This window comes from Narcine bancroftii, chromosome 10 (genome assembly GCF_036971445.1).
Source record: "Narcine bancroftii isolate sNarBan1 chromosome 10, sNarBan1.hap1, whole genome shotgun sequence".
NCBI classification, from domain to species: domain Eukaryota; kingdom Metazoa; phylum Chordata; class Chondrichthyes; order Torpediniformes; family Narcinidae; genus Narcine; species Narcine bancroftii.
In genome coordinates this window covers 37,520,599-37,547,580 of record NC_091478.1, presented here as the reverse complement: position 1 = coordinate 37,547,580, position 26,982 = coordinate 37,520,599, and the positions used below count along the sequence as shown (strand labels likewise).

Sequence of the window (26,982 nt, the reverse complement as noted above, 5' to 3'; positions counted from 1 at the left end):
ATCTCAAGTTTATATGTGATGTCATTCATGCATTTGAATTTTGTCAAATCAACATTGCTCCTGTTTTGCTTGTGGATAAAATGCAACTTTATTATACTGTTCCAGATAAAATGTCTATTAATTTGCAGAATTTTGTCACCATTATTTTTAAGAGCCCAAATAACACGGTTGGCTTGTGATAAGCGGAATGCTGTTATGTTGCCAGTGACTGGGATTTCAATCTGGCATTGTCTGTGTGGACTTTCTAGATTCTCCTGGTGACCTGTATGGGGTTTCTCTGGGTGCTCTGGTTTCCTCTCACCCTCCAAAAGCGTATGGGGTTGGTAGGTTAATTGGGTGTATTTGGCCGGCATGGGCCGTAAGGATCTTCTACTGTTCTGTACCATTAAAAATGTTTCAAAAAATCAGCTCACCTGTTAAGTGAAGTCCAAAGATGTTATTGCCCCTTGAGACCATTTATTCCATTAAAACTAATTTTTCTTCTGGCTGTCCCTCCCTTTCAGTCAGTTTGTGGGGTGGATATGAGGATACCCTACTCCACAGAAAGGGACAATGTGTGTATTAATAGATTAAGGTGAGTAGGGGATTGCACAGGTCCAGATCCACCCACTTGACATCCCCTCCAGGATCCAGTAGCAGGGTGAGGTCCAAGACAGCTGGGTGAAGTTCTGTTACAGTGAATGGCCAGACCAAGCTTTGCAGCACGTGTTTGCTAGATGGCGTTCAACCATAAGAGAGGGTTCATCTGCCCCCTGACAGACCTTGTTTCTCATCCTGCAGGATGTCTAGCCATCCTTCCTACCAGGCAAGCCTGGTGGGGGAGCCAGTTTAGTTGCTGACCACCTGACTATGCGACAGGTAGTATTGAGTTACATGGCACCATTAGCACTCAGATGAGTGACCTGACCATAAAACCAAAATTATGTACCTATTAATACCCACCATGACTTTTGAGATGTGATTCTTTGCTTTTCATCTAGGCGGAACAAGACAACAGGCATCCACTGCCAGCTTTTGCGGATTTGCATATCGAAGTTCTGGATGAAAACAACCAAGCTCCATACTTTGAACAAATGACCTACCAAGGATTCATCATTGAGTCTGCTCCCGTGGGAACCACTGTTTCAGATAGTTGGAATTTAACAACACCATTAAGAATTGTAGCTCTGGATAATGATGTAGAGGAGGTGAGTGATGGTGTTAATTTTACGTGGGCTTCTCAATGAGTTTCAAAATGAAGATAAACTCCACTTTTGAAGTAATGAAAATATACATGACACCTGCATTAACACTCACTGTTCTCTTGAGATGTGAATAATGTGCATGTTCATCTCCAAGCTGAAACATTTCATGATGGGCTTAGGGTACAGATAATGAATATTTGGTCTCATTTTCATGAAATCGGTTTTCCATTTGTGTGAATCTTCTCTGTTTATTTGTAGGTGTCACCAGGTACTTCTCCCGTATGTATTTAGGGTTATTTTTATCTATATATTTGTCAGATATTTTGTTTGTTGCATGCTATTTTGTTTGCTTGCAAATATATTTTATTCACAATTAAATTCTTAAATAATAGTGTTCATGGTTTGTTTTGCACGTTATATTTTTCTGCCTCTTCCTTCTCCCCTCGCCCCCTCCCAATCCCCACCTCCTCCAAGACTTGCAAGATGCATGATTTTATCTTTTGTCCTTTACATGTATATTTATATTGTGGTGATTTGTTAAGATTACAAAACTTTGCTGTACAATTAAATAATAACAAATGACCATTTTCCTGAAGCAGACAGCCAAGGGCAGACGTTTTAATTTGACAAATGAAAGACCAAGTCAGGTTTTTTTAGCTACGTGTTTTCCATGGTTCATGAAGGATGATAATTGTTTTTTTTTCACTATTTATTTTAATTTCAACTGGTTTTCAATTACATTTTTCAAAAACCTATTTCCAATAGGTAAAACATTATATGAAAACTCGATGTCAGATGATAGTAATTGATTTAGGATGCACATGCCACGTATTTTAATAGATAATGGGATTATCGTGCACGAGAACCAAAAAGGCTGTTCAAAATGAACACTTTTTAAATTGACATTTATCTGGAATTTTGATAAGAGAATCTGGCCTTCGCAACGATGAAAGATATGGTCTAAACTTTAGCTTCTTTTTGACAAATGGAATTTATTTGAAACACTTTTCAAGATGCCATTTTTTTTTAAAAGTACACCAGCAATTGCTCTGAATTTAATATGTATGCTCATGAAAGGGAGAATAAATAATGAATTTAGAGGGAGATTGGTGCTTGAATATTTTAATGGCAATTCCCAGACCCATATCAGAATTAGAAAAGATGATTAAATAAATGGCTGAACATTTCATAAAGCAATACACAGTGGCAGCTCCAGTATTGTTGACCTATGTGATTCTGGTTGCTATATTGTATAGGATAAACTATTTAATGCATTGCGAATATTGTTGAGAGGTTAAGTATTCTTAGCTATACTGAGAATTCCAACCACAACCTTAGGCAGGAGTCAAGCAGACCTGTCTGTAAAGGGGCACAATGCAACATTAATTTGGAATATGGTGCCAAATTAAGTTTCGTTCGTCACCTTTCCCTTGCATAGAGAGGACAAAGGTAGGGCTGGGAACTTCAATTAACCAGGATGACTCACCTCCCTGACCAGTAAGCCGTGCACTGGTTTGGAGAGGAATTCAAGACACTGAAAATGATTAAGGGCACACTCGGAAGAGAGTTCAAAGCTATACGAAAATTTTTCATTCTTGATCACTCCTTACTTAGTTTCCCCCCCACAGTCCCACCCTCTCCCCAACTACAGACTGTAGCAAGTTGCAGCTATATAGAGGATTAGCATTAATGTGAAATATGGCAGTGGAGATGCAAACCCCAACTGCACTCATGTAAATCAGTGCCATTCTATTGACATCTGCTGTAATTTCCCTACATTTATTTAGGTTATTAAATCCCCACTTTTTGCTGAGTAATGTTGCAAAAGATTTGGGCCATAAGTTCTCAATTTGAGGTGAAATTGTACATTAAAGAAAGAGAAATGATGCAGACTTCATTTGTTAGAAATACTTCCTTTGGAACGTTAAGTACTGCATGAGTGACTTTCTAGATTTATTGCAGATCAAGTAACTGCAATGTTTGATCACTGCTGAGGGGTGATTTATAGATCATTGCTTACTTGCTCTGTGATATAGTTTGTAAAATTTGCTGTCATGTATTTCTGCTCAAGAGAGACAAAAAGAAAAGACTAGCCCATAATTTCTGTGGCTGATTTCTACTAGGTGACCTTTGGCAATATTGTGCTTTAGCATTCATTCCAAGAAGACAATAATAGACACCTATTTACAAACGTCTTGATTGATTACACTATTGATTGACACTGCTTCTGCTGCCTTGTGGGAAATAGCCTCTTGACTGTCCCATCTGTTGTGAATGGTTATAGAATTCCTCTCAAAATTCCATGTTTGACAGTAACATAAAGATAGATGATTGTAAGGACATTCATGTAAGCCAAATTGCTTAAGTGATAATTGCCCTTTGAAAGTAAATAAGCAGCTCACTAAAATTAAAGTTATACAGGTAACAAATTCTACATTGGGCATTCTTTAAAGTGTCAATATTTATTTGTAAGAAATGTATGAGCTAATGGTATATCAGAATGATTGTTACGCAGTAAAGTAGTAACAAAATTAGAGAACACACAGGTAGATGTAGGAGATAAACACGACTGTCATAATAGTTGCTTCTACTTCTCGCAGTAATCAAATCCCAAAATAAACAAACTCCCACCACCCTTTTGTACGGGTTCCTGCCTACATTTTGCTCTTACCTTGATGAAGGATTCATCCCAAAACATTGGTTATGTATCTTTATCTTTGCTATATGAAGTACTCTGTCTGACCTGTTGAGTTGTTTTATTATTTCACATCACGGTATCTGCAGACTTCGATGTTTTACCCCAAAAAGTGTTGATCAAGCACAGTTTTTTTCCACCCCAGCAGCCAATTTGTTCCCCTTTGCTCTTCTTTTATCAAATGATGAAAAAGATAAACTGCAGATGCTGGAAATCTGGACACATCATCCTTGTAACAGTTCCACAGACTCTGGTTGCTATTTATTGTACACAAAAGAGATTTCAGCAGGTCCCACACCATCCATAGGAGGCAGCGATCTTCCTCAATATTTCGGGGTTAGCACTTAATTGTGTATTTAGTACAATCACAGTGTGATGAGCTATCGAGCAGAAAAGCAGACACAAAACATAAAGTCTATTCTACAGGCTTTATTCGACATAAACTTCCACAGAGCTGGCTGTGAAAGTAGTTGTCCATTCAGGTGAGCTGATTGACAGCAGGCCAGGTGTTGCCTTGTCCTCCAGTGCTCTTCTATGGGTACACAGGTTGCCCCCTCCAGTTGGCTAGTGGTGTATCACCACACACAGCATCTGCAAACTTCCGTGTTTCACCAAGCTGCCATTTTGATGTTCTTTATTCATCGGTGATCCCTTTTAATTGGCTGAGTGACAAAAGTTGACAAGCAGACCAAATCTCCTGTGTCAAATGTCCCAGCATTTATGTTTCTATTAAAAGTGCCTGATGATAAATATTGTTGGTAATATAGAGGACACAAGAGTTGCGAACAAAGAGAAGCTGGAGGGACTCAACAGATCAGGTAGCATCCATGGAAAAATTTGTGGGCAAGACCCTCTTTAAGAAAGAGTCCCAACCTGAAGCATTAACTGTCCGTTGCTCTCCGTGGATGTTACCTCTCTTGTCCCTTCAGTTTCCCCTTTATTGTTGCTGGCTCCAGCTTGTTGGTCCTGCCCAATCATTATCATTTGTTTATCAAATTAGTGTGTAAACTTTATGGTGTTACTGCCAACATGGGACACAAATTGACCTCAAAAGAAGTGGCAAAGCTCATTGCAAGAACAAGTTAAAACGCACTACTATACAGAAAAATCAGAGAGCACTGTTGATAGGGTCAAAGGGATATGAATGGTTAATCTTTATTTCATTCTATATTGGCAAATTTAAAAGAATGAATGAAATATATTCCTAAAACTCCCTTTAACTCTTATTTGCTTTTTTTTCTCAAAGACACGAGACCCAAAACTGCAGATTTCAGTAAACAACTTCGTCTCGGCTTTTGCAATAACATCCTTCGGCATAACCCGTTATCTCACCTTGCGTGAGCCAGTAGATCGTGAACGTCAGCAGAATTACACTTTTACAGTAAGATGTGTTGTATGTGTGTTTTTTTGCCTATAAATCATGTAGAATAAGCAACATCTTGGAAAATGCAAACAAATTAAGTGGCTGAGCAGTCAGTTAATACGACAGTGAATTTAAAAAAAATATTGAGTATAAATCAAAAGCTAAACTGACTTTGATGTTAAAGGTTTCCACAATAATATATTTATTGTTATACTACATTTATTACTTGAAATGACAGCAACTTTAAGTAAAGCCCTTTATTGATGAAGCTTTTTTGGTGGGGGGGTGGGGGGTCAAAATTTAAGTGCTCACTAATGGATTCCTTTGTTTTGTATCTGGAAGATGACTGCTTCCGATGGAGTGCAAGAGAGTACTTCAGTGACCGTCAATATCATGGTGATCGATGCAAATGACAACACTCCAATTTTTCAAAATATATCGTACAAAGTAAATGTTTACACTGATATGAGGCCGGGAGAACCTGTCATACAGGTAATCAATACGAAACTGCTGTATTACAAAATGCAATTCATTTTATGCCATGCACATTCATTGCACAAATCAATTCAAGAATATTTTAAGTAACTGCATTTTATGCACACAGTCTTTCCTCTTGAATCTTTATTTTTCATGTCAGCAATGACAGTCTCGGCATAAATATTTGAACACATTGGTTCTTGGCATGGTTGCAGTAATTGCATCCAAGATTATGTCTTGTTACCCTCCCAGATCACACCCAGCACAGCCCATTTGGTTCCTGGTGCATTGACTCACTGGCTTGTAATTTTATGGGTCCCTTTCTCCATCCTCCAATGAGCTGCACTGAGGCCATTAGCAAGGTTCTTTTTTTTCTGATTTCATTCCTGGACTATCATTCCTGTCAAGGGGGGTTGTGGGGGGGGGGGGGGTGGGTGTGGTGGAAGAAAAAAAAGTGAAGGAAAAGGTGTACATAGAAATTTTTTTTTTTTAAAAAGAGGTAGATAATTACCAGGAAAAAAAATTACTGCTGATGGTATAGGAGCCAAAATGAGATTTGGACAGATATCATATAAGAAGGATGTGGAAGCTATTGAGAGGGTGCAGAGGAGATTCACAAGGATGCTCTCTGGATTGGGAAACAAGTATTATAAGGCAAGGCTAGTGGAGCTGGGACTTCTTGCTTTGGAGCGTAGAAGGATGAAAGGAATCTTGATAGAGGTCTACCAGATTTTGAGAGGCCTAGATAGGGTGGACAGCCAGCTCCTGTATCCCAGGGCAACATCAGCAAACACCAGAGGACAGATATACAAAGTTAAGGGAGTGAGGTTTAGGGTGGACATCAGGGGTAAGTTTTTTTTTCAAATAAATAACTTGTCTAAAGAATGGAGATGGAGAAAGTGTAAGGAAACATTCATAATTTGGACTGGGTCAGCTATAGCGATAAACTTGAAGAGGCAAAAGTTAAGATATTTTTCTCATGCCAGTCTCACAGGAAGGTGTTAGTTCCAAACCACATAGTTACATTAAAAATGAGTACAACATTTAATCATTACTGTGTGCAACCTGAGAGCAGGGAGATATTTTCTTAATTGACCTGAATTGGAGTCCTTCAGATTTGAAAGTCTTAATCATCAGAGGTGAGGTTATTTGTGGAATCTGAAAATCCAGTAATTTGGTGCCAAATTAAGTTTCGTTCGTCACCTTTCCCTTGCATAGAGAGGACAAAGGTAGAGCTGGAACTTCAGTTAACCAGGAAGACTCACCTCCCTGACCAGTAAGCCATGCACTGGTTTGGAGAGGAATTCAAGACACTGAAAATGATTAAGGGCACACTCGGAAGAGAGTTCAAAGCCATACAAACATTTTTCATTCTTGATCACTCCTTACTTAGTTCCCACCCCCCTCCCACTCCCACCCTCTCCCCAACTACAGACTGTAGCAAGTTGCAGCTATATAGAGGATTAGCATTAATGTGAAATACGGCAGTGGAGCTATCTAAAACCAGTTAGGAATGTTGAATGTCCCATAGAAGGAGGACTGGGGAAACAGGGAGAATATGGAAAGTACAGGCAAACATTGTGGAGAACAACATAACTGAGAAAGTAGGCACTATGTATGAAAAACAAAGTTCACGAGATGAATTTGAAAATGGTTTATGCAAAAGGCACACAGTGAAGAGGAGATTGAAAGCTAATGATGCGGACACGATGAATGGGGAAGTGAGAGACAAGGCTGATCCAGAGCACAACAATAAATCCCCATTATCTGGAATTCAAGCAACCAGCAAAATAAAATCATGAAAAATAAATAGGTAGAAAATATGAAAGTTTAAAATTGGCGCCCCCTAAACATTAGTTCACCAATCACGCAACACGCGATCTCAAGCAACTGAAAAATTCACTTGCCTGGTATCTACCAATCCCCATAGGTGCCGAATACTGGGGTTTTTCACTGTCTTTGAATTTATCTGGTGCCAAATTCTGTGGAGCGAGCTCAGAAGTTGGCATCAATTGGACTAACTTCTAATTATAAAAATTTTAGACATACAGTTCAGTAACAGACCATTTTTCCCCATGAGTCCGTGTCGCCCAATTTACACCCAATTAACCTGCAGCCCCCCCCCCCCCCGCCACCAGTACATTTCAAACTTGATGTAGAAATCAGCTGATCACTGTGTTTATCTATAAGACACTCAGGCAACTGCAGATGCTGGAATCTGAAGCTGAACACATCTTGTTGGAGGAACTCAGCAGTATACGCTGCTGTGGCTCTGTAAACGTTTAGTTAAGAATGCACTGCAGTTGTTTTAATTGCTGACTATTTTCCAGTATCTTGGAGAAAATGATACTCCGACAGTAATTTCCAAAATGCATCTTGAAGAAGTGTTATTTATTGTGCCTGTCTGATGGCCTTAAGGCAAGGCTGTCAGCAAACAAGAGCCCTTGTGAGTGACTGATGCCAGATAATATGCTCCTTGCTTTGCACACGTTGGAGAAAAAATTGTTAATTATCATTCAATGGAGCAGACGTTTTTCAACCTGGAATGCCACATCTACGCATCATAGCAAAAGAGCATTGATGGCATTCCATTGATATGAAGATCTTCCTCTTGAGAGATGACAGCTCTTCAATGTTCCTCTCCCCCTCAATTTTAGGAAGCATGGAGGAGCAACCACTCCACTTTATTTTGCAGAGAAGAATATAATATCATTTTATGCATTAAAAAGATACGCTTACTGTGGTGCAGTCAATGACCACTCGCAGACACGAAGCAGGTAATCAAAGGCTTTATTGATCAGAAGACCCACACGTGGTTCTGGCTCGCTTCCAAGGCAGGCACGAGGGAGGAGACTAGAGCTCTCGGCATTTATTAGGGGATCTAATGGGGAGGGGCTACAGGCAGGCCAGCCTGCCCAGCCCAGCGAGGACATGCCCGCACATACTTGCAGAAATCTGCACCTTGGTATTTGGCCACAATTTGCGCAGGTGAGTTTTGGCAGAGATTGTTGAGAACAGGGATGAACTTAAAAGTGATTTTAGTTTAGGCTTTAGGGAATCCTCCTGCTTTTACATTCAGGTTAAGCATGTGGTAAATACTAATCTTGTTGATTCTGGTCTAAAGATGTTACTTTAAGAATAGCATCCTGGGGTGAAGAGTACCACTTTGCTCCAGGAAACCCAATATTGCAGGACATCCTCCTCCTCCTGATAAAGCTTGGTAAACCTCTGAGGGCTTAGTTGTGGGATGACTTGGTAATTTTCGAAGGCACGAAGAGTATTTCTGGCTTGCAATGAGCATGCTCATTCCTTGCTGACGAAGGAGGCTGTATAGCTTGTAAAGAATGGATTCTGGAATCAATTCATTGTGTTTTCCAGCATATCATTTATCATGAATGTTCTTTATTCAGCCAGGTTGGTGTTAATCATTTACATATTGAATGAGCAACAACATTTTTGACCTCCACGATGTGGAGTAAACTTTAGTGCGGAATTTATCACTCCTCTCTTGGACTCCATTTTAAATTATAGTCTCATTTAAGGCTTGACAATTATGCAAGGGTTTTGAGTCAAATCAAAAATTGATAATCAGAGAATAATTTATAGAAAATTCAAATGTATCAGGCACAATAAAGTAAAATATTTGCTTAAACTGGATGAGATGAAAAATATACAGTTGATGTTGAAAACTTAATTTGAATGAGGCAGGGACGGTGATAAGACTGCAACCAATTAAAGAACCTGTCAAAGTGTAAACCTTAAAGATGGCTCAAAAGAGAAAACTGCAAAGTGACAAAGACAAAGGAGAATTCCATTGCTTGGCACCAAACTGTGAAAACGCATGACTAAAATGGTGGTGATTCAAAAATGAGAACTTACAAGAGGGAAGAATTTAAGGAGTGTGTGTACTTCTAGACTTGAGGGGGTGGAAGAGGTTACAAGCTTGGTAGAGGGAGAAGACCACTGAGTATTTTGAAAACAAGAGTGAAAAATTAAAAACTAAATGATTGCTTCACTGCAAGCATAAGGAAGCATATCCATTATTTTAAGAGAATCGATGATAACAGGGACAGTGTCAGAAAATAATGCTGAGGGAAAAGAGCAGTAAGATTTGGCAGAACTCGTGTGACATTCCAAAAATACTGTTTCTGCTCCTTGTTCTAATGTTATATTAAATGGAGCTGATCTTTTCACATGGCTTCCTGCAACGCGTAGCAAAGGTATATAAACATTTTGAAATGTAAACTATTATAAATGTCTCTAGATCTTTAGGTAATATCATTGCAGTTGAATGTAGTGTCACATAATTAATCCTCTGAAATTTTACTATTCAACAGAGCACTGCATATTTATGTCTGAAGTGAGCTATGAAAAACAAATGTAACCATATATAACCATATAACCACTTACAGCACAGAACAGGCCAGTTCGGCCCTACTAGTCCATGTCGTAACAAATCCCCACCCTCCTAGTCCCACTGACCAGCACCCGGTCCATACCCCTCCAGTCCTCTCCTCTCCACGTAACTATCCAGTCTTTCCTTAAATGTAACCAATGATCCTGCCTCGACCACGTCTGCCGGAAGCTCATTCCACATTCCTACCACCCTTTGCATAAAGAAATTTCCCCTCATGTTCCCCTTATAATTTTCCCCCTTCAATCTTAAACCATGCCCTCTAGTTTGAATCTCCCCCACTCTTAATTGAAAAAGCCCATCCACATTTACTCTGTCTTTCCCTTTTAAAATCTTAAACACCTCTATCAAGTCCCCTCTCAATCTTCTACGCTCCAGAGAAAAAAAGCCCCAGTCTGCACAACCTTTCCCTGTAACTCAAATCTTGAAATCCTGTCAACATTCTCGTGAACCTTTCTCTATTTTGTTTATATCTTTCCTATAATTTGGTGACAAAAACTGTACACAGTACTCCAAATTTGGCCTCACCAATGCCTTGTACAATTTCATCATAACCTCCCTATTCTTGAATTCAATACTCCAATTTATGAAGGCCAACATTCCAAATGCCTTCTTCACCACACCATCTACCTGAGTATCAGCCTTAAGGGTACTATTTACCATCACTCCTAAATCCCTTTGTTGCTCTGCACATCTCAATAGCCTACCATTTAATGCATATGACCTATTTAGATTTGCCTTTCCAAAATGTAACACCTCACACTTATCTGTATTAAATTCCATCAGCCATTTCTCAGCCCACACCTCCAGCCTTCCTAAATCACCTTTTAATCTACGGTAATCTTCCTCACTGTCCACAGCACCACTAATCTTTGTATCATCCGCAAACTTGCTTATCCAATTCTCCACCCCTACTTCCAGATCGTTAATATATATAACAAACAATAGTGGACCGAGGACCGATCCCTGAGGAACTCCACTAGTCACCGGTCTCCAATTGGACAAATAATTTTCTACCACTACCCTCTGACACCTCCCATCCAACCATTGCTGAATCCATTTCACTACCTCCTTATTTATATCTAATGCCTCCACCTTTTTTCCTAACCTCCTGTGGGGAACTTTGTCAAAAGCTTTACTAAAGTCTAAATAGACAACATCCACAGCTTTCCCTTCATCAACCTTTTTTGTAACCCCCTCGAAAAACTCAATCAGGTTTGTCAAGCATGATCTACCCCTGACAAAACCATGCTGATTACTCCCTATCAATCCCTGTACCTCCAAATATTTGTAAATACCATCCCTCAGAACACTTGCCCACCACAGACGTCAGACTCATGGGCCTATAATTCCCAGGTTTACATTTGGACCTCTTATTAAACAGAAGAACCACATGCGCCACCCTCCAATCCTTTGGCACTACCCCCGTGGCCAGTGGCATCCTAAATATCTCTGTTAATGGCCCCACTATCTGTCCACAAGCCTCCCTGAGTGTCCTTGGGAATATTTTGTCCGGTCCCGGAGATTTATCCACCTTTATCTTTTTCAACACAGCCATCACTACCTCCTCGGTTATCCTTATATGCTTCATGACCTCCCCACTATTTTTCTTTACTTCAACTGGTTCAATATTTTTTTTCCCTAGTGAATACCGAGGCAAAGAAATCATTCAAAATTTCCCCCATTTCCTCTGACTTCTCACTCAGCCTACCCTCGCTATCTACAAGGGGTCCAATTTTATCCCTCACTAATCTTTCACTTTTAATGTACCTATAGGAACCCTTTTGATTTATTTTTACTCTGTCTGCCAAAGCCTCTTCGTGCCTTTTTTTGGCTTTTCTAATTTCTTTCTTCAGATTCCTTCCACACTCCTTGTAGTCCTCCTTCAAATTCTCAGCTCCCTGCTCTTTATACCTCTTGTACACCTCCCTTTTTCTCCTAACCAAATTTCCAATATTCCTCGAAAACCAAGCCTCCCTATGACTTCCAGCCTTTCCTTTGATCCTCACTGGGACATATCTACTCTGTACCCTCAAAATTTCTTTTTTTAATATCCTCCATTTTTCATTTACATCCTTTCCTGAAAATATCCTGTCCCACTCAATACTCCCCAAATCCCTTCTTATTCCTTCGAAATTTGCTCTTCTCCAATCCAGAACCTCAACTTTAGGCCCCTCCTTGCTCTTCCCTAAAACTACCCTAAAACTAACAGAGTTATGATCAATCTTGAACACATTTAACGAATTCTAGCCCATCCAGCCCTCTAATTGTATGGGTATCCCAATAAATGTGAGGGAAGTTAAAATCTCCCATGATCACTACCTTATGATTCTCACACATATACGTTATCTCCCTATAAATTTGTTCCTTTAATTTTCTTGTCCGATTTGGTGGTCTGTAATACACCCCTATTAGCACCCTCATGCCTCCTTCACCCCTCAATTCCACTCAAACAGCCTCACTGGATGATCCCTCCAGACCATCCTGCCACCTCACAGTAATGTCCTCCTTAACAAGCAGAGCAACTCCTCCCCCTTTTTTAACCCCCTGATCTATCACATCTAAAACAAATGTATCCTGGAATATTAAGTTGCCAGTCCTGCCCCTCCTGTAGCCAGGTCTCACTAATTGCCACAATATCATGACCCCAAGTATCTGTCCATGCTCTAAGCTCATCTACCTTGTTCACTAAGCTTCTTGAATTAAAATAATGTGTGACATTTCATCTCATGTTTTCCTCCAGTAAAATCATTGGGTTTTGTGTATCCAGTGCGTTTGAAGGGTTCTTGCCTCTGATTAATTTTGCCAGACTGATGCCCTGTGAATTTGTTAATGGCAGCATTGCTGGAGCCGCTGTAACGGCAGCACTGGTGCAGATCCATGGGGAGCGGGGAGCGGAGACACAGTGCTCCCTCCCGGGTCCAACTGTCCACTTTGACTGCTGTCAGCTCCATACAGGTTTTGAACAGCCTGTTGAAGGAGCCAATGGTAGTTTTATTTAAAATCCCGCGACCGCAGGGTCCAGACCCAAGATGGCGGCGCCTTTGATCGGCAGCAGCCATGAGGGGTTGCAGACTCTAGGAAAGTGGAGGGCTGGTGCAGGGGGATCCAGAAAATGGGGGACCAACACCTCCCCCCCCATCTGAGAATGAGAAGCAGAGGAGACGACCCACAGGATGGTGACCACAGCGGCGGTTCTGCAGCTGAAGGTCCCATACAGGCAGTGTGCTGCAAGTTGTTCAAGGCGAGGAACCCATGGAGGCTGTGGGCTGATGGATGCTGTGGTCAAAGGACTCCCATCAGGCTGTGGACTGCTGGAGACTGGCTTTAAACTGGTGGAAGTGGTATTGGAACCAAGATGTGAGAGTTCCGAGGGTGTTGAAGGGTTCCTCAAGGTATTGGAGGTTCAGATCTGAAGCTTGAGTTGCCGATAGTTTGGTCGGGACTCTGCATGGTTGTGGAGGCTGTGGGAGTGCTGAGGTGAACCCACAAACACCTGTTGACTCTGGGGGTGTGTGGAGAGGCTCTTTTGCTTCTCTTTGTAAGAGGTGCTTCAGGCAAATCTACCTGCCTTACACCAGACAAAAGCAATATGACAATAAATTGAATCTTGAATATACTGGCTTCAAAATATATTTAACTGGCAATTTGAAATATATACAAATATCTCTTCAGCCTTCCCATGCAATGTTCCCTTTAATATTTACTTAACAGTGAAGTTAAGGAAAATAAGCATTAATAAGATCATTTCTGCTACATTAATCAACCAAATGGTTTAATTTTGTGTTAAATTGAAGCAATTTGTACCTGCAAAATTAACTCCTGCTGCATTGCTAATAATTTTTACAATTTCCCATTTAATTATTCTTTATTAACTATTAGTTAATAATTAAATTAATATAGTAATACAAAAAGTAATTGAAAATAAATTTCAATCATTCTCTTATCCAATATTACATTGTGAAGTACATTTAAAGTTGTGTCTTTGATAATGAAAGGCAGAGATGCGTGTTGTAATAGGTCTTCCTTCCACTCAGCGTTATGGTTTGGGTTAGTGACTTCACATTTTTCCAGAGGATAAACCATCTGCTACATCCTCACCCATTCTTTAGCTGGTTTTCTGTCATGTATTCTGCTGGTTACAATCTCAAGAAACTCTTAAGAGATTAGACAAATTTGATTTCCTTTCCAAACTGTGTACCTATGTTGACTGCCCAATTTTATTATTTTCTACTTTGCCTCAGTGGCGGATTAACCATTAGGCTGAGTAGACTTAAGCCTAGGGGCCCAGATGTGAGGGGAGCCCAGAAAGAGAGGGGACCTTGAGCTCCCAGCAGGAGTGGGGGCGTCGGGCTCATGGCAGGAGCAGGGATGTCGGGCACCCTGGCAAGAGCGGGGCCGTCGGGCTCCCAGAGAGGAGCGTGGCCGTCAGGCTCTACAATTATTTAGACCCCAAAAGTTCAATCAACATCTCTGCCATTTATCGACCCCCCCCTGAAATTTTTTTGACACCTTTGAATAATCCCAAAGACACTCCAACGGGACTTTGGACAACCCTAATGTTATTTAATGTAACTTAATTTCACTTTATTCTATTCAATGAAGGGTGGGGCAGGGGGGATAAGGACATGGGTAGCATTTCTAAAGCTCAGCCTTGGGGTCTGAGTGGTAGTTAATCCATGACTGCTTTGCCTGGTCTGATTTTCTTTGCAATAGGGCTTCTCTGATTTCTCTACGACTTATATCAAGCTAACTGGTCTGTCTGCGAATCTTGTCTGTCCCTTTCTAAATGGCCATGTAACCTTTGCAACCTTCCATTCTGCCAATCTATGGGATTGTGGAAGGTGAAAACTCGTGCATCTTCTTTCAATTTCATGGGATACAGATTACAAGGTCCTAGACATTGATTAGCTTTCAATCCCATTAATCTACACGTAACAATACAGGAACAGGTTCTTTGGCTCAAGTTGCCTGTGATTACCAAATTAAGGTTTAAAAAAAACTGAGGCTTATTGTGCAGGTCTTTCTATTCCCTGCCTATCAATGTGTCTACCTGCAAGCAAATGTAATAGAAGCATCTACAAGCCTCTTTAATGCATTTTCTCACGTCTGCTTTCACCATTACGCCTGGCAGCCCATTCCAGGCATTTGGGTTTTTTTAAAAAAACTTTGCCTGCGCATCTCCTTTAAACTCCCACCCCCACTCCCGCTTACTCCCACCTGTCCTCTAGCATGTGACATTTTAACCCTGGGAAATAGATTCTGATGATCTGTGCCTCATAATTCTATCACGTCACCCCTTATCCTCCATCATTCCAGATAAAACAACCTCTTCTCTTCTCATAGCTTTCTGTCTGTGTATCTCCAGTCTGTTTTGGATTTCATTAATTTTAAAAAGATTTTTTAAAATTTAAGTATTTTTATATTTCTCATAGAATTATTCTCCTATTTTTCTTCCCTGTTTTTTTTTATCAATTTCTTGGTTCTCCTTGGATGAAATCTGATTTTTTTTTCCAGTGTGTTTTTTGTCTATTAATACATTTAGATCTTCATCTTAGCCCTGGCTGGATTACTTTTCCTGTTTGGGTTTATGTGTTGTAATAGATATATATATCATCCACAAATTATGTATTGATTCTGTAAATTTTAGCTATTGCTTGTTCTCAATCATACGTAATATCCCAGTCTCTCCTATCCACCTTGTTTTGCTTTAAAATTCTCATTTTGCATTGAACTGGAAAGTTTGCATGAGCCTATAATGCTTTGATGTGCACTGTACCCTTCAACTTTTACACTGATAAGCAATATAATTGTTTTACCTTCTGCTGACTTTACCTTAAAGGCCTTTTAATTACAAGGTCTCTTTCTCATTAAACAAATTAAATCTAAAATGATCTGTTCCCTCAGTGGTGACTCTATGTAGTGATCTATAAAACACATTCTGCTATGAAACAGCCAAGTTGAATGTAAAAAAAGTGCCTACCTTTTTGCCATATTTAAAACATTGATCTGATAAATCTGACTTCAACCTCTTTAACTTCTGTGGCGTGAAATACAAATAGTGTAAAAAAATTATATTGAACCAACCTGTACCTTACATTTATTGTATTTGTCACACAATCCTGACAAAGATCAGACCAGTTTTGTTCATCAATTCCAACATTTAAATCTGATTCCCACCTCTGTCTGGACTTATCAACCACCTATTTAGGAGTTCCCATTTGAAGTAAAAGATACATGGCAGAAGTACATTTCTTTATATTTTGCTTTCAGATCAAAGTTTCTATATCACTACACTTCGGTAATAATATTTTTGGGCCTAATTCATTCCTTAAATATGCTCTTAATTGAAAATGACAAAAGAATATATTATTAAGTATTGCATATTTATTTTTTAATTGATCAAATGACAGCAAATGATCTCCTTCATAACAATCTTCAATATAGCTGATCCCTTTTGAGAACAGATATCCAAAAAATGATTACCAATTGTAAAAGGAATAAGTCTATTTTTAATCAAAGGCATTTTAGGTGATAGGGCCCAAATTGTTCTAGTTTCACCATTTATCTTGTTTCAAATGTTAATCATATGTTTTAACAAAGGGGCTTTTTTCTCACTGAAAATTAATTTCACTTCCCATTTGTATATATAATCCTTGCTATTCTCTCTCCTGTTTTCTCTAATTCTATTTTTACGCATGCAGGTTTCTCTCCTTCCTCAAAAAGGGAAGCAATAAATCTCATTTGGGTCGCTTGATAATAATTTTTAAAATTTGGAAAATGTAATCCTCCTAATTCATATTTCCATGTTATTTTTTTCTATGGAGACCCAACACATCTTACTCTTCCAAAGAAGTTTTCTTACATATTTAATTCCTGAAAGAATTTCTGAGGTATTGATATTGATAATGTTTGTAAAAGATACTGTATTCTTGGCAAAATAGTTATCTTAAAACAGTTAATTCTACCCACTAATGTTATTGGCAAAACCATCCACCTATTCAAATCTTCTTCAACCTTTTTAAGTAAAGGTGAATAATTCAGTTTATATAAATTATTTAAATAATTTTCTATACATATCCCTAAATATTTTATCCCATTTATTGGCCATTTAAATAGAGTATCTCTTTAACATTGTGTATAATACCCTCCCATAAGAGGCATAATTTTGCTTTTGTCCCAATTTATTTTATAGCCTGAAACTTTCCCATATTCTTCCAATTTTAAAAGTAGATTTCGTAGCAAAGTAGCTGGTTCTGTTAGATATATCAAAACATCATCAGCAAATAAATAAATGTTATATTCCTCTTGATTAACCCTATATCCCTTAATGTCAGGATCACACCAAATTGCTTCTGCAAGTGGTTATATAGCTAAAATAAATAAAGCTGGAGATAATAGACATTCTTGTCTACTAGACATCGTTAACTGGAATGTCACAGAAACTTGTCTGTTTGTTACAACTTTGGCTTTATATAATGTTCCAATACAATTCAAAAAAGTCTGTCCTAACCCAAATCCCTTCAGTGCTTTAAATAAAAAATCCCATTCGAGTCTATCAAATGCTTTTTCTGCTCCTAAAGCCACTGCAACACTCAAATCCCTCACTTTTGTGCCAAGTGAATTATACCAAGTAATCTAGTTACATTGTCAGCAGATTATATTTCTTAACAAAGCCTGTTTGATCCATATTTATTAATTTCAGTAAATGTTTTGTCAATCTATTTGCTAAATTTTTTGCTATATTCTTATAATCTGAATTTAACAATGAAATAGGTCAATAAGATGGGTCAGTGTGTCCCTATCTTTTTTTTGGAATCACAGTAATTATTGCTGTTGAAAAAGATGCTAGGAGAGGATGCATTTCCAATGCCTGATCTAATACCTCCATTAAAAAGAGGAATCAATAAATCTTTAAATTCTTTGTAAAATTCAGGTAGAAAACCATCTTCTCCTGAGACTTATTACTTTGCAATGAACTCAGTGCTTCCCTCAGCTCATTTTGAGTGAAAGGAGTATTCAATTCTACCTGTCTTCTGTTTAACCTTGAAAGTCTCATTTGTGACAAAAAAATCCTCTATTTTATTATCATCTCTTTTTGATTCAGATTGATATAGCTTAGAATAAAATTGCTTAAAAATATCATTAATTTTTGAGGTTTATAGTTAATTGCATTCAAATCTTTTTATTGTATTAATCATTCTTGAGACCTGTTCTGCTTTTAATTGCCAAGAAAATACCTTATGAACTCTTTCACCTAGCACATAATACATCTGTTAAGTTTGAACTGTTGCTTTTTTCTGTTCTATATGTTTGCAATATTATACTGAATTATTTTTATTAATAAGTTGCCTACATTTATCCCCATAGCTTCTCCTTTGGTCATTTTTGTACATATAGTATCTCTTTATCCAATTTTCTTCTCTTAAGATGCATAATATAATTTGTAATTTGTCCTCTTAAATATGCTTTCGGAGCATCCCTTACAATAAATTTATTATTAAGCAAATTTGAATTAGTCTCACAAAATATTTGAATTTGCCTTCTAATAAAATCACAAAGATCTGATCTTTTTTAACAACAAAGAATTGAATCTCCATCTATAAACCAATTCTTTTTTATAAGGCTTTGTAATCGTCATTCATAAAGGTGAATGATCTGACAAAATTCTCACTTTATATTCAGCTTCGACAATCCTACCTTTTAAGTGTGCTGACATTAAAAATAAATCAAAATAAAAATTATGTCTATTTGGATATTTGGACTACATCTCTCTTGGATGTAGTCTCCCCATGCATCTTCTAAATTCATTTCTCTCATTAATGCCAAAGTGGCTTTTGCCCTTATCATTCTCTAAATGATCTATCTAGTGCTGGATCCAAACAAAAAAAAATCTCCACCTACTAAAATATTTTCATAAGCATCTGTTAAGTTGAGAAATGTTTCCTGAATAAATTTGCGATCATCAACATTTGGCACATATAATATAGTTCTGAATAAATCTGTCAATGTATCTCCCTACTAGATCTGTTACTACATTCTGTATTTTAATTAGAAGAATCTTCAAAACTCTCACCAAAATTGCCACTCCCCTCGCCTTTGAATTAAACAAAGAGACATGTCCCACCCAAACTCTCTTTAATTTTTGATGTTTTTTCATTTAAATGAGCTTCTTGCAAAAAGGCGAAGTCAGCTATTATTTTCATAATGTGTGCAAAACCCCTCTTGCTTTTCACTAATCTATTTAACCCATTAATATTCAAACATAAATTTCACTGTAATACTCATCCCTATAAAAAAATGATCACTGTATTCTTCTGTTCCCACTTCACCTCTCTCCGTGTGCCTCCTCCAATAATTCAATCAATTATTCCATGTTAGAGCATACCTTCCCTTATAATCCAAGTGGAAAAAAGAAAAGGATGTAATTAAATTAAAAGTAGTTTGATAAACATAGCAATCAAAATTAAACAAACTACAAAAATCCCCCCTATTAGAATTGTTTAAATCATGCACAATGCTACCTCCCTCCATTATACGGGTTGTGGCAAACGCTAGATAATAATCTGTCACCGCCGACCCACAACCTCCCCCTCCCCGGATATTTAGCAGATATTTGTTGATCATTCTTTCACATATAAAAATAATATTTTAATTAAACCAAAAGTAACTACAATTTGTTAATTTAGTTGCTCCACCAGTTGGGCATTCAGCAATGACTCCATAAACTCTTAGCATGGCCTAAGAATTTTCTTCTACCGTCCAGCATAAAAGGTCTTCAAAGTGGCTGGATGACGCAGTATAAATATATATCCTTTTTGCCAAAGAGAATTTTTAACCTCGTTAAATTTTCTCCTTCGCTTCAGTAATGCTGCATTCATGTCTGGATGGAACAAACGCTGTATCCTTGGTAATCAAGTGGCTGACTTCTTGCTTTTGCTCCTTCTGCTGCTGCAGTCAACATCTTCTTTCTATCTTGACAGCTCAAACATTTTATCAGTATAGAGCATGGCTTTTGATCTGGTGATGGTGGTGGTCTGAGAGCTCTGTGTGCTCTCTCAATTTCAATAAATTGGTCAAACTTTTCCACTCCCAAAATTTCAGGTATCCATTCTTTTAAAAATTGAATTGGATCTTGACCTTCAATGCCATCCTTGAGGTGAGCAATCTTAACATTATTTCTTTTACTAAAATGTTCTAATGTTTCCTTTCTATAGTCCATGGAAGTGTTTCATTCTCCACTCTTTCCTGTACATCTTCTACAACATCTTCCACATTTTTAACACTTGCATCTTATTCACAATAGCAAAATAATTTTCTAATCTGTTTATTTGTATTCTTTAATTCTCTCAATTCTCTCAATTCTCTCTCTCTCTCTCTCTCTCTCTCTCTCTCTCTCTCTCTCTCTCTCTCTCTCTCCCCCCCCCCCCCATCTTCGGAGACAAACTCTTGACAGGCATCACCTACCCACCAACCCCAAAGCTACCTCTACTACATCTCTTCACACCTTGTTCCCTCTAAGGATTTAATTCCATTCTCTCAATTCCTCCGTCTCCATCACATCTGCAGCTGGGATGATGAATTATATACCAGATCATCAAAGATGTCCTCTTCCTTCTAAAAATGTAGCTTTCCCTCTACTACCATCAACTCAGCCCTCACCTGCATATCTGCCCTGGCCCCCTCCTCCCCAATATGCAACAAGAACACAGTTAATCTTGTCCTCACTTACCACTTGCCTCCACATCCAAAACATCCTCCTCCACCATTTCTGCCACCTACTGCATAATCTCACCACTAGAAACATATTCCCCTCTCCTCCACTCTCCACCTTCCAGAGGGACCGCTCGCTTTGTAACTCCTTCCTCCTCACTTATCGTCCTTTTGTTACCTATGCTCTACTTACAGCCACACCTCCTCCCTCACCACCATTTGGGGTCCCAAATAGTCCTTCCAAGTAAATCAATATTTGACTTGAGAATTTGCAGACATCATTTACTGCATCTGGTTCTCCCGTTGTGGTCTCCTCTAGGTCGGAGAGACTGGATGCTGACTGAGAGATCACTTTGTTGAACACCACAGCTCCGTCCAATGCAACAGCATGGATCTCCCAGCAGCCACCCATTTCAATTCCCCATCCCATTCCTTTGCTGACGTGTCTGTCCATGGTCTCAAGCACTGCCAGACTGAGACTACACACAAATTGGAGGAACAATACCTCATCTTCCATCTGGGCACCCTCAAACTGGGTGGCAATAATATCAACTTCTCTGGCTCTTGTTAAACCCCCTGGCCCGCTTCTTCCCCCATGGCCTTCCCCAGGTTTGTCTTTCTCCCTTTTACCTGTCTCCTTTTGCACAGACATAATCAATCCTCACCTCTTCCCCCTTATCATATCCAATTAACACCTCTTGTTAGTCTGGATTCCTTCCACAGCCGGCATTGTCTGTATTCTGAGAATTCCTCATTTTTTTGGGCTCATTCTGCTTATTCCTTGAAGAAGGCCTCAAGCCTGAAACATTAGCAATATGTCTTTCTCTCCTATGGCTACTGAAGGGCTGACTGAGCTCCTCCAGCATTTCAGTGTGTTTTTACCCAGTAGGCAGCTCTGGATTCGAACACAGGTTGCTAACGCTGCAATAGCATTGTGCTAACTGCTACACTGACTGCACCGCCCTTGTCTTTCTCTTCTAAAAGTTTAATAACTAAGAATATTATTTTCCAACTTGGATCACTTTGCAGCAACTGTTCATGGCATGCTGTGTGGTTGGTTGAGGAGACATTGAGGGGTGGAAGGCCCAAAAATGTATTTAGCTTCACTCTTCCCTCATTGCTTTCATAGAGTTTGACACACTGGTACCCTTTTCCCCACACATTTCCATCCCCCACATCAAACCCGAGACCGGATCATTGTCATCAGATCCTGAATTATTTTGCGCTCTTTGATAATCTCTTATTGTTCAAAGCCACTTTGAACAACGTGATCTCTGCACAGAAGAATTGAAAGTGCTGGAAATGACATTCAAAATCTATAGGAACTTGCCTCAGAGCCACATATCAGCTGGTCAGTCTTGGGTATCAACAAAATTGCTGTTGAAGCACAATTATCACATCAAATCCAAAATATCAAATTGGAAGTAAAGTTTACTAAGCAGGACTAAGATCATTTACAAGATGTTTTCAATGGACAGTTATGAGATTACCATATTTTCACTCATATAATGTGCATACATATTGCCCGTATTACTTCCCATGCCAGCTACAAATCATGTAGGTTGTTTCATTGCCGCTACTACTTTCACACACCTGCTGTAAATTGGGCACGTTATTTTCCCACTCTGGCTATAAATTGTGTACGTTGTTTCATTGCCGGTATTACTTTCCCACACACGCTATAAATTGTGCACGTTGTTTCTTTGCCGGTATTACATTCCCTCACACACTATAAATTGTGCACATTCTTTCATTGCTGAATAGTACACACACGCATATAATGTGTGCAGGGGGAGAAGGTTACCCAGTTTCTAAAATAAGGTAGTCATTCCATTGCTCACTTTGATGTAGCTGTTAAGATGGAGCAGAGTTCCAATTATGAGCACCTTTGGTAATAGCAGCACTAGTTTGGCCTGAGCTAGAGAATTCTGTCCCATTCTGAACATCACACTTTGAAAATAATTGCAGTGGCTATAGAACTGATAGATGAAAGAATTTATTGGAATGATTCCAGGGTCGAGAATCTGCAGTTATTACATGAGAAGTTGAAGCCTGAGGAGAGATTTGATATAAACGCTTAAAATCACGAAGGACAAGGATAGAGTAAATAAGAATATTTTTTGTTGTGATTAAGTTTCAATAAGGGCAGAGATTTTAAGGTTCTTGATAAGTAAACTCAGAAGCAGCATGAAAATAATCTTCTTTACACAATTAGGATTTAAAATGCACTTGCCTGGTGCAGATTTACCATTAGTTTTAAAAAGAGATTGCATATTAGAAAATAATTAAAGGAGAAAATTATTGGAGTTCAAAAAAAAGGTCAAAGCGAGGAAGTAACTCTTCACAAAAGCTAGTACAGAATAGAAGGGCCAGATGAGTACACTTGTGAATGCTGTTTTGTGATTTTATGAAATTATTCTCAAGTTATTGTCACTTTCAGGTTTTTGTACCAGCTCAGTTTCATAATCACATATGTTAAGTTCATCCAATAAGTATCATCTTCCTGATTTTGTTCAAAACTTCTCATGGATGCATTGGGTAACGTGGTGCAGTTGAACTATGAGAAATTCATTTTTTAACAATTTTTTAATATGAGCAGAACCTTTATTCAGTTTCACAATAAATTAGGTATTTTTATGATATTTAAAATATTTTACAGGTGACTATACTCTCGTGCTAGAGAGGAAAATCAATGTATTTTTTAACTTTTTATGGAGGTTTGTGCAACGGGCAGAATTATCGTTAATGTACCAGACTCTTGAACTTTGTCAGTGACAAATTATGCAGATGACGTGCAATTTTTAAAAGCAATATTGCAGGTGACATACACAATTTGTCTTTGCTATTACTTAGCTTCATTTGCTGGATTGGCTGATGTAGTATGAGACTGTAAAATGTGGCAGTAACTTCTGGTATTGCATTTTGGAATAGCCAGCATGTGAAGAATGCCAGGGGGTGGGGGGGGGGGGGGATGAAATATAGTGTGACAATTACAGACAATGCCTGCTATTCTGAGGACTTTAGTGGCCCAAATTTTCAAGTAGCAGTGAAGTGGCACATTTGTGGTTGACCTTGAAGAGATGCACTTACAAAGATTCAATGGGCTCAGAATTGCTTCCTGACAATTGTTCAGGATGCTCAGAAATGAGAAGCAGTGATGTCACCCAGTAGGTTTGCACGTAATTAAATTGAAGAGGAAAATGATTTTTCTAAACAAATTAGACTTTGCAGATGTGGTTTTTAAGAAGTAATGACAGTTTTCTATGTTTTTATTTCAAAGCTCAGTGACTTGTTTTTATTAACTCACCAAATCATGAGTAGAGGCTTCCCCTCTATGACCTTCAACTCAGCCCTCACCCGGGTATCCTCTATTATTACCTGCACATCTGCCCTGGCCCCTCCACCCCAACATGCAACTAGAACAAGATTCCCCTTGTCATTACCTACCACTCCATCAACCTCCACATCAACTCATCCCTTCCCACCAATCGCGCCCCCCCCCTCCCCTTGTCACCTACCCCTGTGACCTCAAGAAATGCTACACTTGCTCCCACACCACCATCCGGGGCCCCAAACAGTCCTTCCAAGTGAAGCAACAATTCACTTGTGAATCTGCAGGGGTCATCTACTGCATCCGGTGCTCCCGTTGTGGAATCTTCTACATCAGAGAGACTGGATGCTGACTGGGAGATCGCTTCGCTGAGCACCTTTGCTTTGACCATCGCAATAGCAGAGATCTCCCAGTGGCAATCAATTTCCCCATCCCCTTCCCATGCCAATGCCAACTTGTCTGTTCTGCCCCTTTCCCTCTGAAGTGCCAGTTGATGAAGTAGACAAAGACGATGTGGTCAAACAATAATCATGGCTTTTATCAGCAGAAACTCATGGTACAATAATGAAAGACAATAGGTGCATACACAGTTATACCCAAGGGGGTGTCCTTAACAGTAGAGATAATGCACAGCCAATGTTAGTACAGCAAGGCTCGCCAGAGGGGGGGAGACAGGCAGCTTGGCAGACATTCACCACAGTTTCCCCCTGGCAGAAGAAGGGTTAAAATCAAAAGGACAGCTGCTAGGAAAAACTGAAGCAAGCAATACATGGATACCATGTTTGGCCTTGAGAATACTCTAACAGCCAAAATACACCAGTATCTAGCAAGCAATTGAAATATAATGAGATGTTTTATGAATATGTCAGCCTATCAGGTGACATACCAGGTTATCCGGTGCTTCGTCTCAAAACAGGTGGCTCCTTTGCAACCTTGGGAACTGGTACAGTTCCTGGGTCTGTAGTGTGGGAAGGACTGACTTCTGGACCCACTCCAGAATCGCCAGCGTGAGGCAATGGAGCCTCAGCATGACCATCTGAAAGCTTACTAGGGGTCACAGGCTGGGGGGGGGGGGGTAAGTCCAACCTCTCAGGCTCACTCTGAGTAGGGGTTTGAGGAAGGGGCGAACCAGGCGAGGCCAGATCTCTGAGGGGTACAGTGTCAGTACTCCCGTCTGGGAATTTAACATGAGCGTAGTTGGGGTTGGTATGCAGTAGCTGAACTGGTTGGACTAGGGGGTCTGTTTTACCCGCCTGAGCATGGCTCTTCAGCAGCACGGATCCAAGTTTAGGTAAACAGGCTGGTCAGTCCATCTCAGTTCCTGATTTCCTAGGAAAGGCAAACATACGTTCATGAGGTGTTTGATTTGGTGCAGTGCACAATAATGACCAAATAGAATGTAGTGCCTCAGGCAGCACCTCCTGCCACCAGGTAACAGGGTAACCATGTGTTTTTAAAACAAGATTAACAGTCTTCCAGACTGTAGCATTAGCCCTTTCAACCTGCCCATTGCCTTGCGGGTTGTAGCTCGTGGTACGGCTGGTGGCAATCCCCTTTCATAGCAGGGCTCACCACAGTTCAGCGCTCATGAATGCTGAGCCCCTATCGTTATGAATGTAACTGGGAAAACCAAAAATACTGAAAATTCTGTCAAGTGACTTAATGACAGACGCTGATGAGACATCAGGGCAGGGTATCGCAAAGGGAAACCTGGAATATTTATCAATTACAGTAAGGAAATATACATTTTTGTTGTTGGAAGGTAACAACCCTTTAAAATCTAAGCTAATACTCTCAAAAGCTTGGGTTGCTTTGATGAGAGTGGCCTCTGGAGCTTTGAAGTATTGCAGTTTGTATTCTACGCAAACAGGACAGCTTTAGTCAATTTCCTGACTTCATTACTGGATCTCATAATTATAAGTTGAGAGTTCTATTCACCAGTGTGCCATCTTATCATTCTTGATTTTACTTTTGTGTTTAGTACTGAACATGTAGGCTACAGATTTCTGATCAGTGACAAGAGTAAGTTTTCTACCGGCTCGAAAGTGTCTCCAGTAGCGAACAGCTTCAATAATAGCCTGGGCTTCTTTTTCAATGCCAAGATGTTTTAAGTTCAGGTCTGCATAACTTGCAGGAGAAGAATGCCACAGGTCTGCCCTTTTGATGAAGGGTTCCTGCCAAGGCACGATCTGAGGCATCAGTTTCCACTTGGAATGGGACATCCTCATCAATGGATGAGAGTGTAGCTTTGACAATATCAGCTTTAATTCTCTCAAAAGCTTTCAAGGCCATTGGAGAGAGAGGAAAAGATTTAGTGTCAAACAGAGGGCGTGCCTTCATGGCATAGTCCCGAACCCATTTGCAGTAGTAGGAAAAGAATCCCATACACCTTTTAAGGGCTTTTGCTGAATATAGGGGTGGTAACTTCTTAAGGGGGGCCATTCTTTCCAGGTTGGGGCAGATTTCGCCCTTGCGGACAATGTAGCCCAGGATGGGTAGCTCTGTCGCGTTGAACACAGATCTGCCCTCGTTAAATATAAGGTTTTGTTCTTTAGCTGTTGCTAAAAATTTCTTTAAGTTGTTGTCGTGCTCAGCCTGTGTTTTCCTACATATAGTGACATTATCCCAATAGGGAAACATACCCCGTAACTCATACTTCCTAAAAATCTTATTCATTTCCCTCTAAAACACGGACACACCATTAGTGACCCAAAAAGGTATGCTTTTAAACTGGTATAACCCCTCATCAGCCTCAAAAGCCATATAGGGCCGTTCCCTTTTCTTAATGGGGATTTGGTGATAAGC

At 39.5% G+C, this 26,982-nt stretch overlaps 1 protein-coding gene across 1 annotated transcript in view; it reads left to right on the top strand.

Moving 5' to 3' along the window:
* pcdh15b (protocadherin-related 15b) overlaps positions 1–26,982 on the top strand; it is a 568,726-nt gene that overhangs the window by 108,956 nt on the left and 432,788 nt on the right. The window contains exons 10-12 of the mRNA XM_069899399.1: positions 981–1,187; positions 5,126–5,260; positions 5,585–5,734. Of these exons, the coding sequence (XP_069755500.1) occupies positions 981–1,187; positions 5,126–5,260; positions 5,585–5,734 (492 nt within the window). The remainder of the gene's footprint in view (positions 1–980; positions 1,188–5,125; positions 5,261–5,584; positions 5,735–26,982) is intronic.